Genomic DNA, 14,602 nt, shown 5'->3' on the forward strand with positions numbered 1-14,602 from the left:
GCTTGATTATATATACACGGAAAAGGGGTGCTCGGATCAAGCATCTTACACACCTCGGATGCCGTTGATTCCAGCATGGGCCACCTCATTTTTTTTTTTAGAATTTTTGGACGGCTCGGATCGGCCGTCCGGTGGCCGGAGACGGCCGGGCGCGGCTGCCGGTACAATTTCCCTCCCTGGTCGATTGGTACCTATATAAATTCTTCCAAAATAAGTAGCAGCCTTCTTATTTTCAGGAACAAGCCTTCTTATTACACAAAAAATAAGTTCTTATTTCGTTTCTGGAACGGGCTCTAATTCCTTAAAATGAAGTTCTAGGGGACAAAAGATTATGGTCCTGTTCGACTGTTTAATTGTGGTCTGTTTGGCTCCAACGGTTATTTCCAGCTCTCAAGTGTTATATGGCGTGCTTTGTTGCATATTTCTAAGTCATTTTGAGCTCTAGAGATTTTTCTCCTAAAAGCTATACAGAATGAAGCTGTGACTGTGGAGGCTTGATGAGTTCAAGAAAAGGATTTTAAAGTGCTTCTCGTTATTTCTAAACCTCTTTACCGCAATTCACTTCTCTCTGAATCTTTAGATCAAAAGCAACTCATTAGAACTTAAAAGCCACGGGACCAGCAAGCCCCCCTTACGGGTCGAGATGCATAGCGAAAGACTTGTGTTTTCAGGCTCGTCTATTTCTCTTCAATGGCATGCTAGGGATATGTTGGATTTTGCTGTTATGATGATTTATTAGACTAAAGAAGTTTAGGTATCACGTTGCTCCATTTGAAAGGCCTAAGAAGCACGAACAAAGATACGGATACAGGATACGGACACGACACAGAGACGCCATTTTATAAAAAAAAAAAACTAGCTTGTGGATTACGAAAGGTTGAGAGAAAACAGGATTGTTCACAAAAGGTTCTTTTCTATTTGCCCTTTCTCAGAAAATTGATTGAACAACTTGCTGAAAAATAATAGAAAACAAGAAACAGGATTCGACATTGTATACACAACTGAATTTCCGAATCCAATATTCTTTAATGAAACATAACGAAACTTGTAACAAAAATCCTTCGCAAAAACTCGCACTATTTACAACAAAAATGGCAACCACACCCGCCAAAACTGAAAAAATGAATATGTGAAGGACAATTCAATTGGGACCAACCTTAAATCTAAACCCCGAGGAGTTGGCCTGATCAGGGCTGGAAATTTAGGATCGAACCTCTTTAAGTGCTTTCAATTCTTGTGAGGTCAATTCATACAGGACTTTTCAAACTTTAAATGAGCCCCAACTAGTGAATGTTGAGAATGGTGTCCCAGGTTAATTAACGAGCATGCGCATAAGTAGGTTCGGACACCTTGAGTTATAAGAAAAAACCTTAATGTCCGAACTTATTCAATATCTATCTATAGCTTCTGGCCTTCTGGGTGGTTTATAAGTATCGAGTCCAGAGTACCCAAAAAGAACACAAAAATAATACTAATGAATAAAGAAAAATCAAAATGGTGTTTATGAGGAACAAAGAGATTGATGATGATGATCAAACACCACCAAAGCCACCATCAAAAGAGCAGCCACCGCTACTGCTGGCGGTATCGCCGGGTGGACTAGGTTTGGTGATGAGGCAACAGCACATGAGACCCACCAGTAGCATGAAACCCCAAGCTGATGCGAAGGCTTGTGCCAAACTAAGGTAATTCCCCATCTTCTTCTCCCTTCTGCTGCACTTTCTTTTTTTTTTTGGCCCCTTTTTTTTAAGTGCTCTCATTATCCTCACAGGGCCTTAGGAACCTTCTTGCTGCTCATATCCCCATCCCCAATTATCATGGCATAATGGAAAATTCTCAGGCCACCACGAGAGAGAGAGAGAGAGAGAGAGAGAGAGAGAGTGAGTGGCCGGTTCACATGAGCTGAGCTTAAAAAAGAGACCAAAATAACATGGTACAGCCTGTGTAAACTATTCAAGCAAATGAAGAGTAAAGTTACAGTAGCAGAAGTTTCTGTTCTAAAAGCAACATGAAGAAGTTTATTGTATAGATAGCTATATACATATAATTTTGATGGGTCATCACTCGGAATAAATTAAGCAAAAGGGTATGTTTAGATTGCTCTTGGTGACTTGGAGGCCATTACATTGTGTAGAAAGGCCAGTCAAGTACTAATAGCATCAGCAGTGGAATAAGCAAATGTGAATAATAAAAAACATGCCACATCGGATTTTAATTATCCATTTAGAGGTTGCTAAAGTTAGCAATGTCAAATCTCACATTGGTTATTTTTTGCTCATAATAAAAACCAATGGACCCTCCAAACTTTTTCCCTTCATTTTATGCATATTTTTTGAAGAGAAAAAAATAGACAGTTTATGTTTAAAACAGTTGTATATAAAACAGTTTTTGTAAAATGTTTGCGAAAAAAACAAAAACAAATCTGAAAAATACAGTTTTTTAAAATTATTTTTTTAAAACATTGTTGAGAGAGAGAGAGAGAGAGAGAGAGAGGAGGGAAGAGAGAAAATTTGGTTATTGGCAAAAAATTGCTAGTTTTGATTATAGAGAGAGAGAGAGAGAGAGAGAGAGAGAGAGAGAGAGAGAGGAGGGAAGAGAGAAGATTTGGTTATTGGCAAAAAATTGCTAGTTTTGATTATAGAGAGAGAGAGGAGGGAAGAGAGAAAATTTGATTATTGGCAAAAAATTGCTAGTTTTGATTATTCAAAGACCAAAATTTGATGAATTGCTAAGAGGTTGCTAGGTTTGATTATTCTAATGTGGACACTTTTTTTAGCAAACATTACTAACATTAGCAACATTTTGATTTTGATTATTCCATTGTGGATGCTCTAATCAAACTAATTAAGTTAGTAATAAGCAAACTGTATCGTATTTATATTTATAAACCATCTGGTTTTAAGTAAAATAAACAAACGTACGTCTCTTTCGGCGCTGTAATTGGCACGCACAAAGGGAATCAAACACGTCAGTTTTGATTAAAAAGTTGTAAAACATGATCAGCCATGTCGGTCTCAGGCAATCTATAGCACAATTCAAACAGTCTAAAAGTATTTTTAATGGTCTAGATTTGTTATATGTATCTTATTTATAGAATACTTTTTCAAATGTAAATTATCGATTGTAGAGATGAACAGCTCAAACCGTACACTACACCCTTGTAGTGCGTACCCCTGCATTATAAGGTCCCCGAGTTCGTTCGTGAATCCTACTGTGGTGGATACTTCCATAGAGCCATAACCTACTTTTGTACATTAAAGTATCGGTAAAGCAACTAGAGTGATTAAAGCTAATTAGGTCCACTATTCAAATGTATGATTGATTTCCAAAATTAATCGAGATCCGTGTAAGTTGATTTTTTTCGTCACTTTTCTACTCCCTAATATCTTGTGTAAGTTCTGCATGCTCTATATAACATTGGTCTCTAATCCCTTTGTCATTTTCACGCCCTAATCTGTCCTACGTGAGTCTCTTATCCCTTTGTCATTTTCATGCCCTAATCCATCTTTGGTCACTACCGAGCAAAGGAGAACGCTTCAGACAGAGATGTCCATGTGTGCAGCACTCTATCTCACGTGCATCAAACAATTCTAAACACATCCATGCCCTGAAAGCTATCAGCGACACTCCCATTGTGGCAAGCACATGGGATCAAGCACATGGGATCATCTGGCGGAGTTGTAGTTAATTTGATTATTGAGCCGGTGGTCCTGCATTCAAGGATGAGATTAAACAAGATAAGCAGCTTCCAATCTATCTCAGCTCGAAACTGTTTCCACCACTCCAGTAGCAATATATTCCCTCCATCCCAAATTGTTGGGTCTGTTTCCTTTTTTAGAAAATATAGACAATATTTTGAGAGCTCCCAAGAAAGAAACAGGCACAACAATTTGGGACAGAGGATGTAAACTGATCCAGGTAGTGTTAAGGATGACCCATTCAAAGACGTATCAACAAAACCAACCAAGTGGCCCAAATCACAAAACAAAGGTTATTAACAACACCCGTACTAGTGAAAACAACAATCTTTGTACAGTAGCAAAGGAATTCCGTTAAGACTTCACGAGTGCAGGCCTTTAACCAGGCCAGGAATAATACAGACATCCTTAGCTTACTGGATCTAACTATTCTGAGAAACTTAGACATAACATGAATGATAAATGGCAAGTTTGTTTTGGCTTAAAACAAGAGTTCCAGACAATTTACAACCCATAAGATTTACGCGGATTGGGAGCCTGTCACCACAGCATTTGACTTCGACACCATAGCAAATAAGAAATTAAGCCACTGCAGCAGCGCCAGTGAAGTCCAAATTCAAACGAACAGCATATACTAGCTTTCATGACTAAAACGAATTCCCTAAAAAGAAAAAATGAAAAAAAGAAAAGAAAACAGAGACAGATTAAAACCAGATCAAGACATTATTAAGCTCCTAACTTGTAGAGTTGTAACAACTAACGCATGACGTGCATAAAACCTTCACACCATATGCACCATGCGCACATAAGACAGTTGCAAATGGCCGTGGCTTGACTTTAGCAACACGTACATAAGATACCAAGCTACAAGAGAAACATTAATGTCCTCTTTGAAAATGCACATGGCAGTTTATCATAAGTGCAAGAAAATCAATCAGCAAACTAAATCAATTGTTAAAGCATCCAACTCCAAACCAATTGGCAAAGAGTGGAGAGGCCGCCCAGGCTCATATACTAGTTTTGGAGGAGATAATTAACCGATGTAGGACAAACTCCAACATCGATGATAACATTAAAGAAGCTTGATAGCCGCCGAGAAGACAGCAAAGCAAATTTAGCCCCAAATAACAGTACAAATGTAATTTGCCCCAAATAACAGTACAAATGCACTTTTCTGACAGCTGCTAAAGTCCTCCACTCTTATCGATCAGGCCTCCCCCCTTCAACTTTTTCATTGACTGAACATAGGTAGGAGCATGGATGCTATGTACACATCTACCCACATAAAGACAAGATGCATTGCCCTTTCTCAGCTAGGAAATCAAGAACAAAAAGGTGGCACTACACATTCAAAGGATCTATCACATACCCAAGAAGCAATATAAATGTTCTGAAACAACAACGAAAATGAAGTGCAGACATTCTTAAACAGAAATCTCAAAGGAATGTTTGCGCATGCGTTGTTCCAATCATTTTTTAAAGACCAGCAACTTCTTGTGCCATTACCACCTAAAATGCATACTGATTTTGTCCTGTTAATGAACCTCCAGAAAATGAATTTCATTTACACATGAAAAACTGTTCAAGAAAGCAACATAATGGAGCCATGTTAAACACCCAAGAATCACAAAAGCAGCAGAGGCACACAGCCCATACAGCCCAAACAACATGATACTAAAGATACTTGTACAGCTGATTGAGATCCATATAAGAGACAATGATTAAGAGAATATATAACTCACATCCAATGCTCCCCATGAAGGAAGCTAGAGCTCGCTATAGTTGCGCCAAACAGCACGAAATTCCTCGCGGAACGTGTTCAAACGTGCTTTCAGATTAGGTGTTCTCAAGGTTGCATGAAGAATGGTGGCTGAGGGGAGAGGGACGGAGGGGGATAACATCAGCGATAAAAATATTCAAATCTTGCAAACAAGCTTGACAAAATTACCGCGCAAGGAAGGAGTAACATACCAAGAAGGCCAATGGCAAGCCCCCATGAGAGAGTTAAAAGTCCACATGAAACAAACCAAAGAATGAAGCTCACTGCAGAAAAAGAACATGGGTTAATCAGTTACTTTAGCAAGCATTCCTGCAGTAAAGTGTACCCCTCTAATTTCAGAAACTTATTGCTCGTGAAGTTTCATTACCAACAGAGAATATGAAGACAAAGACCCAACGAGGCCGTCCGCATATGTAAATGGCTCTTTTAGCTGATGGACGTCCGCGAATAACAGGGCTGAAAGTTTTAGACATTAGACAATCGGGGTACCAGAAGCTTGATCCAAAAAACAGACAAGAAACTCACGTAAGAGGGGGCCTCATTTTTGCTGCTAAATGTGGAGAGAACTGCCTCACTGTTCTTGTTACCTTTTCATTAAAAGTACCTGCAAAGCTGTAGTGCCAAGTTTTAGCAAGGATGCCGGAAAACAAATGGGATTCAATCAGAGAGAAAATGAAGCATCATACACATACACTAATGCATAAAAGAAGAGGCAGTCCCTGGTGTATAGCCTTATTTCTGTATCACAGCATCAGCTTTCTTTCCAGTTTAGGGTGCCCGTAACAGAAATTTTGTTACCAATAAAAAACATAAATGTTACTTTCTCAACCAAGCATCTAAGAATCTATAATCCAAGCCGATTTCAGCGAAAGAAGCGTGATCCAAAACCAGCCACTTAGTATCTATTGCACTATAGAAGCCATCTATTCACATGTGCAAGACTGGAAGCCCCTTTTGAAGGAATTAGAAAGCATTACAGGAGTACAAAGAACCAACCACTATAACGACACCACCATAGACCATAAACAGAACTTGAGTCACCAAAGAAACAGCATAGGCGAATATTTAAGTAGTTCATACATGTCAAATAAATTACCTAAGAAGATGATACAAGAGAAAGTCGGGAGACAATAAAAAAGTCGCCGCAGTTAAGAAATGGCTGGCAGACTTAGTATTGCCATGAACCAAATGGTTGGTTCTACAGATATTTGATTGTCCTGAATTTAGATGGACAATCAAATATCAGGCACACACGGTAACCAAGCTTTTACCAGGATAGCCTTTTATCGGCATTTCGGAGTAGCAAAGGGATTTCATGAAACCCAAGCGATGAACTCATCAGAGAGCTGGCAGCTAGCATTGCTCTCTCTCAGTCAATCTCTCCTTAACTCCTTTCAAAATTTACGCTCTGTTCACTGTTGTAACCTGCAGGCACAATATTCTCCTGTACAGCTTCAGGCCCTTAGATCCTACATCTTGTGGGTGATAAGAATATTAAGGAACAAGAGGATCCATTAAGGAAGATCAGATGAGTCCAGACTCCAGATTACAGAATTTGAATGACAAACATAAATGGATGATAACAAGAGTTGGGCAAAGATCAAGATTCGAGAGGACGCAGTCCTTGCACCTCTGGTTATATCCGACTATCCAATCGTCATTCCACAGCCTCTCTTTCATGAACTAGACCACAACCGAGAAAGAAGACTAAAGAACAGAAGCTCTATATCCTGGTAAGCCAGAGGTTGAGCCAAATAATCCTAGCTCTGTCAATTCTATCAATGACTATCTACCCCATTTGCCTCTATTGACTCTTCTAAGTTAGATGACATGCCCACCTTGGAAAAGACCAAAGAAATGAAATGAAAGACCAAAGAAATGATATGAAAAGTATTTTACCTGTTGAATTTTAAAGTTTACAGCAATATTGATTTCATGACGAGGGGGTGTAAAATGAATCTGGTCTCCAGGCTTCCAGCTTTGATTTGGGGACACGCTTTCACGGCATAATGTCCCTCGAGCTCATTGATTTTTGGAGGTATACAGGTATACACGGGCCGCTATTTCAGTCGTACAACATTATGAGAGCAGCCACTTTGTGCATATATTACCAGAGTTTAGGCGTATCTCCAGTCTTTTCCCGCCCATTCCCCAATCGCTTGCAGATTACATGGGTACTGTTGTTATTTGTTTGTTACGAGTAAATTGAGTTGAGTGGAGTGTAAAAACAATATAGTGAATAGGAGATATGAGGGTTGATTGCTAGGTAGTGGTCAGCAGATATAAAGAGAGATGTGAAGAGGGCGAGATGTGATAGTAAAGGGAAGAGAAATTTAGCTAATTAGGGGAGATGCTCTAGATTTTGAAAAGCAAGCAAGGTAATGAGCACATAAATTGAATCGGGTCCCTAGGCCTGCCCTCTCTAAGGCTTTCCAGCTTTGATTGGGAGCATGGTTCCACGGGCATAAAATCCCTTGAGTTCTTAAAATTTCGGAGGAATAGGAGGACAGTTATTTTAGTGGTAAAACTTTTTTACACCAGCCACTTTGTGCATAAATTGTCAATGGTAGGTCCGTCTCCCGTCCATAGCCCCATCGATTTGGGGTTACATGGGTTGCTTTTGTTTTCATTGTAAAATCAAATTTACATATGATGGGTGGAACCAACCATTCAGTGCGTGAAATCAATGTTGCCTAACTAATTATTTTGTTCAAGGATTTTAACAGAAACATGTTTGCATCGTCTAACAATTTTGAGATACAAGCGTTGTGAGGACACATACCATTTTAGAATTACTACCCATTCTGTAAATAACCAAAAACAGAATAGTACAAAATGAATCAAGCATACCTGTCATTCAGAAAAGCAATAGTAACAGCTGTCAATGCAGCAGCAACAATAGCAAGTGGTCTCCTCAGAAAACCTAACCCTGCAAAGTAAAATGCACACACATATATCAATACTAAACAGCAGTATAACAGCATATATGAGGCATGCAAGTCATCTGTTTGCTTACCCAGAATGAATATAATCATGATGAAGTAATTTGTCCGATAGCTGCAAAAGCAATACCAAAACAGTATTCAAAGAAAGTAATTAGCTATTGCCATAACGAAAATCCAACAATTTAAAGAAAATAGATATAGCTGTAACAATAACAACCACCCATCTTACTATTTGCCTGTTTGGCATGCATAAACCCCATGGAAATTTCAGAAAGGAACATATTACGTATTATATCTTCTGTTGTAAATTACTAAGAAACAAAAGGAAAAAAAAAGGTTCTCCGCAGAGGTGATTTGTAGAAGGAAAAACCTGGTTGGTTGATTTATGGTTTACAATTAAGAAATTTGTAGCAAAGGCATCAAGGGGATGTCACCCATGTGCAAAAGAAAACCACAGACAAAAAGGTCTATATATCAAGAAGCTGAAAACCATGAAAGAAAAGACCCATGTTCTCAACTCTAAACTCCAAAAATACTTACTACTATGATATCTAGAAATTGGTCAAGGGTTGGATTGCACTCCCTCAATTCCCAACTATGCAAACTAGAAAGTTAAAACTATTAAGCCTAAACAAAGACCTCTCTGCCTCAGCAAAATATACCACATTAAGCAAAACGGGATCAAAATTCAAAACGTTTGTCTGCATCTACGTCTACCTACTCTAGCCCCTACGTCTACGTCTACCTACTCTAGCCCTAAGCCATTCTTTAATTAGATCTACCACCGAACAAGGAAACACACATGTCCCACCATAAAAGAACCGCTGGCCATAGGTCGCTGCTCCCCGCAACTGGACAGTGAATACAAAAGTACACCACTGATTCCCAATCTCTCAAGCACATACAATATTGATTAACATTAACCTTCCTACACCGAATAAGATTATCTATGGCCAATATCTTGTCCTTAGCCGAACACCATGCGGAGAAAAAAAAAACCTTGACAGGAGCATGACAGCATCATATGGCTTTCAAGGAAAGCATATCTTGTTACCTCCACCCAAAGACTTGGTAAAAAGATTTCACCTGGAAAGAACCATTTGCAGCCAGAATCCACCTCAAATAGTCCTCCCCCACCCTCAAGCCCCGCATAATTTGTCCTAAAGGGCTAACTCCTCATCCATCTCTCAATCCAGCACCTACATGCGAGAGAAATAACCCATATCGCCGTCTTCCCATGATCCCATCCATCTTGAGATAAACCACCCCTGCTATTCTACCCACTGCCAGTTGAATTGGAATATAGAAAGATGAACATCCATAAATCTCTCATCACCACACTAAACATGCTCCTTCCTCCCCCTCCCCCACCTTCATTCTACTGAACAGGGAGACCTCACCCTGCACTTTCTAGTATCCCTCCCACCCCATACGACAAACAAACTCGTGCGAGGACCACTCACCCCAACCTTCCCGATGCCCAACACAAACCAATGTCCTCCACCAACTATCTCTTTCGCACGCAAATCTCCATAACCACTTCCCCAAGAAACCTTGATTGAAAATTACAAGCCTCCTCATCCCCAATCCCCCTTCCCTAGTTGGTTATTTTATATTTGTGTAACCCCAAAATAAGGGCCTGAAGTAGAGTTCTGAAAAACCGCATTTTTTTTTGGAACCATAAGATGGGTATTCCAAACTTTCTGCCTCCCAGAATTTTCTCAACAACCAAACAGTGCATGGAATTCAAATGGCAATTAGCAATTACCAATCGAGAAATGATTCACACTCCCTTTTTCGATAAAAGCATTCCATTTCTTGTCTTTTAGTGAAGCTTTCGTGTGTATTGTTTCACTAAAAGGCATGAAAAGGAGTGCACTTATCAAAAAAGGGGAATGCGATAATCATTCCCCAACCAATCCTATACGCAACAAAGTTGTTATGCAAGAACAAGACTATCCGATCCACAAACAAAGAAAGCCGAAACAATCACAATTTAACCATAATAGTACACTAATCACAAGACCCCTCACCACATAAAAAAGAGCATATCATCATATAGTAATTTGCATTTAAGGATGAAAAGCAATCACACAACACGAAACCCCAAGATATCGTCAGATAACAGCCTCACAACGAAAGGAAAGGAAATTAATTGTACACGTAACAATCGATATCAACGCATGCGTACACAATTACAGGAGATAGGAGGTGGAGGGAAGATCGTACTAGTAGAGGTTGCACTTGAGGCGGCTGTTCCATTTGGAGTAGGATCGAGGGAAGGTGAATCTGGAGAAGAATTCGGAGACTGGGCGGGGAGGGGACGACCAGTCCACTTCGCGCAGGGCTTCCACCAGATCCTCCGCCGTCACGTTTCCCCAATCCATTTCTATCTCGATTGATTTCTTTAAATCTTACGATGGTGGTGAAATGCGATGATGCGAAACCCTAGAAAACGGAAACAGTTGAGAACGAGGGGAGGGAAGGGTACGAGGGACGAAAAGATATTAGCTGAGTCGGAGAGAGGGAGAGAGAGAGAGAGAGAGACGCTTGGAGAGTTTTGCTACACGTTACGGTTTCTATAAGACAGAAACCAAAAAGGCTCTCAAAAGGAAATTGTCTGAGCCCGGGTTCGAACCGGGGACCTCTAGTGTGTGAGACTAGCGTGATAACCGACTACACCACCCAGACATGTTCGGTTGGATTATCTATTTCTAAAAATAAGTCCTACTTAATAAATGAGGAGAGAGATAGAGAGTAAAGAAACAAGGTATAATCACTTTGTTTTGTTGTTAGTTTTGAGATAAAAAAATTCTATAGAATTGTGTATTTTTTCGTCTTTAGTAAAAAAAAAATTTAACATTTTAATAATTTCTTTTACTTTTTGAATAGAAGTACGTTAAATACATCTAAAAAGCAAAAAATGAGTAAAAAAAATCACTAAAGACGAAAAAACACGAATGACGAAACAGTCAAAAATTTTGAAGAGATTATTTCTGAGGTGAACTAAACAAAGTGAATGTTATGTTGTTTCCGAAATTACTATAAGAGGGGGTTTTATGAAGAATTAAAGATGGAAGAGGCACAGTAAACTGTTTTAATACTAACAAATGATTATATGTACATGTATAATTGTGAAAATAGATAATTTATTCATCTATCTCGTTCTACTCGATGAACACAGTCCGCCTCCATGAATTAAATCAACTATCTCTTGAATGAGTTGGTTGTTAGGAGTAGGCCTACAAAGAGATTTCAACTTCTACACGAATTTATGTAAGAAAATAAAAAATAGAAATTGTGTTGTGAAAAGAATATAATAATTTATGAGGTATTAACATTGTATTTAGTGGAATGGATGTCTCCATTTGAAGAGTTCCCCGATAGCATGTAATGAAGAGGATGCACATCCTTATTATTACTATACATGTATATATGTAACAAGTTTACACTAGGAACATGCTCTTCTGTTATGGACCACTTTTTAGTCATTTGGCTTTCATACGTTCTTTGAATTGCTTTTTCTTTGATACATAGTCTCGGAGAGGCAGTTCCTTTAACAAAATGCCACCATTACTGTAAAGATCAATCCTATCCTCAATCACCACAATGTAGGTGTAACACCCTTTACTTATGAGGTGCTTTTATGTTATATTTAATAACCTAAAGGGGTAAAGTGCATTTTTTTTAAGAATTGAGCATGTGTGCCTTGCGTTATGGTGAGGTGAGTGTGTGTGTCCTTAAAAAAAAAAACAGAAACCCAATAGGGTTGGATGTGTTCAACGTAGAGAGAGAGAGAGAAGAGGAAGAACAAGAAGAGGAGGAAAGGGAATTCGTAGCTGTACTTCATGAATTTATTCAAGGTACCTAGAAATCTTCTAAATTTTTGAAATAAATCTCGAATGTTCATCTGTGAGTCTATTGCATCGTGTTAAATTTTCAAAAAATAACTCGAAGTGTTTTGGCCTACAAAATTCGTGGACTGAACTGGTGTCTGGTTTGTGTCTGTGCTGGCAGCACAGACACGTGTTGGAAAAACGGGCATAACTTCTTGCTCGGGTGTCTATTTTTCGAACCGATCTTGATTCAAAAACTAGACTCGTATATCTTTCTGAATATGGATGGGTTGTACCGTGAATCTTTCTAAATTATAGCAATTTTCAATTAAAGTTCAGGTTTTGGGAAGTTTTGGGATTCTAGACAGCTTTTGGCTTGTATTCTTCGTGAAATTCCTCAAGTTTAAGCATGTTGGGTGGACATGAGTTCTTATGAGTCTTAAGTATTGTTAAGTTGGTGATGTTTTGGCATCAGAATCATTGATAGATGCTGAGTATGCGCTTTTTAGTGAATTATTAGGTACGGACTGTCCTATTGAAATCGTAATTTTGTGTTTCTTATTGTGTAATTTCAATTGAGTACATCTTAGTCATTCGAAGTTCAATTTGGGCAAATTTTATTTTTAGATTGATGTACTAGAAGTCTTCTTGCTAGTGGTGGTGGTCTTGTAATATTCTTTTGAACCTATAGAGAAGTATGGCCAAAATACGATCGACTATCTGGCTGAAATTTGGTATTTCCAACACAGAATTGCTGGAAATTGCTGAAAGTGCAGGAAACACATGCTACATGCTGAAACTATTTTTGGAACATGCTGGAACTGTTTGGAACATTGAAAATAAGAGTTGATCACTGTATTTGACTAAATTAGATGTTGTATTGTTGATCTGAGGCAGGATATTCGCTAATACATTTGCTAAGCCTTTCAAGTGTTTATATACTAAAATATTTGGCTTGTGAATAGGTGACGAGTCGGTGAATCAAGGAGCACCGAAACCATAAGTTGTACTTTCTTTTGGAGTACGAGGTGAGTGTTTGATTTATAAATGTTGTTCTATATTGAATTGAACTTGAATGTTGGCTTAGTGCCCAGTGATTGGCTTTATGCCAAAAAGCTTTTATGCCTTAAATTATTGGCTGTGTGCTCTGTGTTGCTTTTAATTGCTTGGTTTACTGTTTGACAAGTTGAGATTATCTTTTAGCTGTACCTTTAATATTGAATTGCATCCATGTCTCATAAACACTCTCGGGTTCCATTTTGGAATCCAGTTTTGCAGGCATTGTAGATATCCACTGCTGATCATCGTATGATTGCACCCTCGCTTAGGGTAGCATGTCGGGAAGGTTAGACGAGTTTTGGTTAAATTTATTAGGTAGGGATGTAGTTGCAGCCTATGTTAATATTTGTACAGTTTAACGTTTTCTTAAGACTTCCGCTGTGTTTGTAAGAACATTGTGTTTTGCGTTATCAATAAAATGACTTTTGATTAACTTAATTGCTAGAACTTGAATGGTAGGATTGGATTGGTGGTTGATATTGCACCCCCACATCGGTTTGGGCTCATTTGAGTGTTGGCCGGAGTGGGGTGTGACATTAGGTACAACGGAATTTTAATCATCTTGTTTTAAAAAAAATAGTATTTACAACTTTGTTTTAAATAAACAAAACAATTAGTTGACCTAAAACTCCAAATGCCCATCTCATGCTACAGCCCTCGCATCGGTTGCCAACCTGCAACATAAACCCCAAGAAGTATATAGTACGACAAGAACAGATATGCTCAATAATAAATGAGACCAACTAATGATAGCTAATTAGTCCATAGAGTCGGTAGTGGAGTCGGCTTTTTGTAAAGTGATAATTTACGGTTGCAATAATAAAATTGAAATGATTTTTTTTAATTGTTTAATTGTGGTGTTATTTGTACTGTTCAAAAATTTTCTTATGATTTAGAATGTTTTGGAGATAATCATTGCTTAGATGGATCAAATGCTATTTGATGTGTTGAAATGGAATCTATGCCTCTTATGCCAATGTTCTGGTTTGCAAGCTTAGTTGCTGCTTGCATTCTGTTGTTAAGAAAAATTGGTTGTTGTTGTTTGCCCTTGGTTGACTGGCAAACTTGGTGGTTGTTTATCTAACTTGGTAGTAGAGACGGCTACTCCACCATTTGAGGGGATTCAAGCAAACCCCCATATTCAGAAAATGCTCTCAAAATTTTTTATTTTTTACATATAAATTAAATTTTCTCTAGCATTGTCGGATTGGATCACTCGTGCAGAGTTAAAATGAACAAAAATTGTCAAATCACACACATATACACAAATACTTGTAATGCATA

General features: G+C 38.5%; 1 protein-coding gene and 1 non-coding gene across 2 annotated transcripts; both read right to left on the reverse strand.

The window, feature by feature from the left end:
• Nucleotides 1-3,991: 3,991 nt before the first annotated feature.
• LOC131322701 (PRA1 family protein A1-like) lies at nt 3,992-10,992 on the reverse strand. The gene is made up of 8 exons (XM_058354120.1): nt 10,653-10,992; nt 8,495-8,535; nt 8,329-8,407; nt 6,004-6,090; nt 5,846-5,934; nt 5,670-5,741; nt 5,441-5,568; nt 3,992-4,359 (listed from the first exon to the last, which is right to left on the reverse strand). Exons 1-7 carry the CDS (start codon nt 10,808-10,810, stop codon nt 5,465-5,467), a joined length of 630 nt encoding a protein of 209 aa, XP_058210103.1. The 5' UTR covers nt 10,811-10,992; the 3' UTR covers nt 3,992-4,359; nt 5,441-5,464.
• A 48-nt stretch (nt 10,993-11,040) lies between these two features.
• Nucleotides 11,041-11,114, reverse strand: TRNAV-CAC (transfer RNA valine (anticodon CAC)). Its single transcript has one exon. It is a non-coding gene; the product is annotated as a tRNA-Val (tRNA).
• Nucleotides 11,115-14,602: the final 3,488 nt, after the last annotated feature.

The sequence above is a fragment of the Rhododendron vialii genome, chromosome 4a, assembly GCF_030253575.1.
Source record: "Rhododendron vialii isolate Sample 1 chromosome 4a, ASM3025357v1".
NCBI lineage: Eukaryota > Viridiplantae > Streptophyta > Magnoliopsida > Ericales > Ericaceae > Rhododendron > Rhododendron vialii.